The sequence below is a fragment of the Acyrthosiphon pisum genome, chromosome X (genome assembly GCF_005508785.2).
Source record: "Acyrthosiphon pisum isolate AL4f chromosome X, pea_aphid_22Mar2018_4r6ur, whole genome shotgun sequence".
Lineage (NCBI taxonomy): Eukaryota > Metazoa > Arthropoda > Insecta > Hemiptera > Aphididae > Acyrthosiphon > Acyrthosiphon pisum.
In genome coordinates, this window is record NC_042493.1 from 104,324,057 (window position 1) to 104,327,828 (window position 3,772).

Below are 3,772 nucleotides of genomic sequence, written 5' to 3' on the forward strand. Positions count from 1 at the left end.
TAAGGATTTTTAATATTTTTCATCTGCTTTTGAAACAATATATTAGGAGCCTTTTATTAAATTTTCAAGCTTTTTTAATCAACAAATAAAATTTTATTGATATTTTTAGAAAAAAAACTAAAAATAAATGAAAACTGACAATGTCCGTAAAGAGCTCAAAATAAGTCAAAATATTTTGAAAATGTTATGGTGTATAGAAAATGCTAATATAAACATTGAGTCAACATTTCATGTATCTACGGTCATTTTTTTTAAAGTTACACCAAAAACCAAATTCAATTTTGTGAAAAATTATCGATTATACCTACTGAAGTTGAAAATCGAAGCATTATTTCGACTACTTATCGTGTACACAGACACAAAAGAAAATAATAAAAAAAAAAAAAAACACACTTCATTGTAAAATCAATACATTCATCGTTTCACTCAGAATCTAAAAAATAGTTTTAAGTTTGAATTATTTCTATTTGGTGAATATTTTTTTTTTTGCAAAAAAACAATTGTGTATATCCAAATGGGGCCCCCCAACATAAACATAGACAGGGGCCCACAGGAAAAATCCCTTTTTCCCTATGGGCCTATCCACCCCTGTCTTTGGTCGTCTACGTTCATTATCTCGTATTCTTGAACAACATACGAGTACAAGCGTCTAGGGACAGAGAACCGAATGGAATCAAAATGGCGGGTTTTTATCATTAATTTACATTTAGATAAGAAATATATACAATATTTATTACAAGCTACAGCTGATAGAATATCATTATACAAAATTATGAAAAATACATAATAATTAATATAATAATAGTTTGACTCGGTGTATAAAGTATAAACAAATAATATTATATAAAAATCAATTAAAGTAATAAACAAAAATATTATATAAAAATCGATTATTCGTCAGATCATAATGATATAGTCATGTATAAATAAGTTAATATGTGATTTTGTCAGTTTGACTCAGTGTATAAAATAAACAAATAATATTATGTAAAACTCAATTAAAATAATAAACAAAAATTATTATATAAAAATCAATTAAAGTAATAAACAAAAATATTATATAAAAATCGATTATTCGTCAGATCATAATAATATAGTCATGTATAAATTAATTAATTTGTGATTTTGTCAGTTTGACGCTGTGTATAAAGTAATATATAAATACTAATAGGTAATAATCATTAACTATTAAGCAGTATTATTTTTGAATATTAATGATGCACTGATATGATTTTGTTCTGTTCTGCTTGGTGTTTCTAATACCTTTTCTAATACTTTCCTTGTTTTCTTGGTCGAGTATAAACGGCGTTGTGGTATGATTTTTTTATTTGTTGGTGATGTCTGAGAAGTTTTTCTTTTTAAGGTTGGTGTATTTGAATTATTTCTTATTGCTGTTAATGTTGGTATTATAGGTAAAAAAGTTTTTTCAAGACATTTAGTTCTTCAATGGTAGATATTTCATTCAACACTTTATTGAATGACTCTTGCAGTTTCCTTTTTTCCAATTCTAATGATAGCTGGCTTGTAATGGCTGAGTTATTTAATTGACTTAAAATATTGGAAGTTTCGTTGTTATGCTCACCGTCTGTGTTAGGCATGTTGTTTAAGTTGTTGTTCACAACTAAACAGTTTGTTAACATTCCATTATTTTTTTGATTGCTTATACTATATTGAAATTGGCAAACTAGATGAATATGTTTGCACATATTCGACTTAATTGCACTATCTATACAAGAGCATGTATAACAATGAATGCAAAAAAGACAGTCTTGGCATTGTATTTGACAATCACAGGAAATTTTAAGTCTGTTCACTGTATACATTTCACTATATTTTTTAGATATGATGTCCCAACTATCTTCTGTTGCTTTCATAACCATTTCATGTGACATTTCTAGACTGTGTTTGTGCCTTTTACGCAGTTCTTTTATTTTCGATGTGATTTTTCCTTTATGGATTACAATTAATCTATCTATAGAACGATCTCGAATAAACTTCATCAAAGCATATAAAGATTTGTCAAGGCGCTTTACCTTTTTTCCCTGTAAGTAAATATGCTTTAGTGTACAATGCATTCGTTCTATATGCATATTCGTATTAACTCCAGCATGAATTCGATGGCAGTATGCCCATGATTGAACGTAATTTCCATATTGGCTTACGAAATAGTTAGCAAATTCACATGTTTGTTCATCAGCTGACATTTGATTAATAGCACTTTCAAAAATGTTTTCAAATGCTTTAGCGTCTTGTTCATGCAATAATGTTCTTATAATTTTGTAAACTTCGGCTTGTTTTTCCTTCAATTTAACTTTAGTCAAATTTTTACTCCATGCTCTATCTACGTGCCATGTACAATATATTCTAAATTTTGGTTGTTTCATTTCAACCAACCATGCATTAAAAAAACATTCCGCCATATCAGACATAAATACTTTTGGTTTAATTAGTCCTGTAAGAGCTCTAATCTGAGAAAATAAAATTTTTAATACACCTTCATCAACCCTATTACTTATCATGAAAGCACAAGGAAAACCTTCTCTCATGTCATCAAGAATCAAAACTGTGGTAAGATTGAAATTATATGAATTCATGCCATCAATGCAAATTACATCATTACCAAATTTTTCCAACATTGATTTTTGATAATTATTCATTATTATTAAGACAAAATCTTCTTTTTTTAGGTTTGGAAATAGTGGATCTATATTGTCTTGTGGCTTATAGTATACTAAGGAAAATCTATCATCACTTCTCACAGTTTGAACCCAAGATTCAACACTCAATGCATCGTTTTTGTGTAAGACTGATTCATTATTCAAATTGTATGATGCTTCAATGTTATAAAGATCTTTTTTTGTTAATAGATGTGTTCTTTCTAACACGTTGTTGGAAATATTGTCACGAACTTCATCAAGTATGTGTTCAAACGGAATGTGTTCAGAAATTTTACTAGCTATAATATCCTTAGTTACTTTATCTAGTGGTAAGTTTCCTAAATCATTTAGATGACCAACATGTGTATCTATAAATGTAACTGTACATTGTTTTGTGCATTCTGACAAAATAACATTCATACTAGCTGGGCAGTATCCATTTATCTTATTCGAGCCTTGGGATTTTATGTGTCGTATACCAGTACTTTTTGAACTAAAATAACCGTTGCTATGGCACTTATAGTAAATATAAATGTAATTTTCATTAAAATTTTTAGCTAAACCACAATTTTTTACATAATATGCATTTGTCTTCTGCTCAATATCATGTTTCCATGTTTTAAAATCATCCAAACTGTTAAAATTAAATTTATTACTCTGCATTACTATATTGTGTACTGATGAATAGTGATCAGCCATTAATGATGTGCATAATGTAGTAAAAGAACACATTGAACAATTCACCAAGGCTACAACCGTTTCTTTTTTTTCACAATGTGCCACTTTTTTATGCTCATCGAGATTTCTCTTATGGCAATATGATTTATCACACAAGTCACATGTATATATATATAATTCATTATTTTTCAACTTTTTTGTTGGGGCGATTTGATACACATCTATTAGAGGATGCGCTTTTTTTAAATGGGTTCTAAGGGTTTTTGAAAATTTAAACTTTTTTCCGCATTCAGTACATATAAATTCTTGATTTTCAGACATAGTACCTAGATCCTATTAAAAAAAAAAAGTATTTTGGATAAATTATGTTAATTTATTTAACATGAAACAGAACAAAACAACAACAACTGAATCACAACATTGCAGTTACTCAACAT

At 28.1% G+C, this 3,772-nt stretch overlaps 1 protein-coding gene across 1 annotated transcript; it reads right to left on the reverse strand.

Moving 5' to 3' along the window:
• Nucleotides 1-1,406: 1,406 nt before the first annotated feature.
• Nucleotides 1,407-3,077, reverse strand: LOC103310726. The gene has a single exon (XM_008189963.1). It carries the CDS (start codon nucleotides 3,075-3,077, stop codon nucleotides 1,407-1,409), a length of 1,671 nt encoding a protein of 556 aa, XP_008188185.1.
• Between the last annotated feature and the right edge of the window lie 695 nt (nucleotides 3,078-3,772).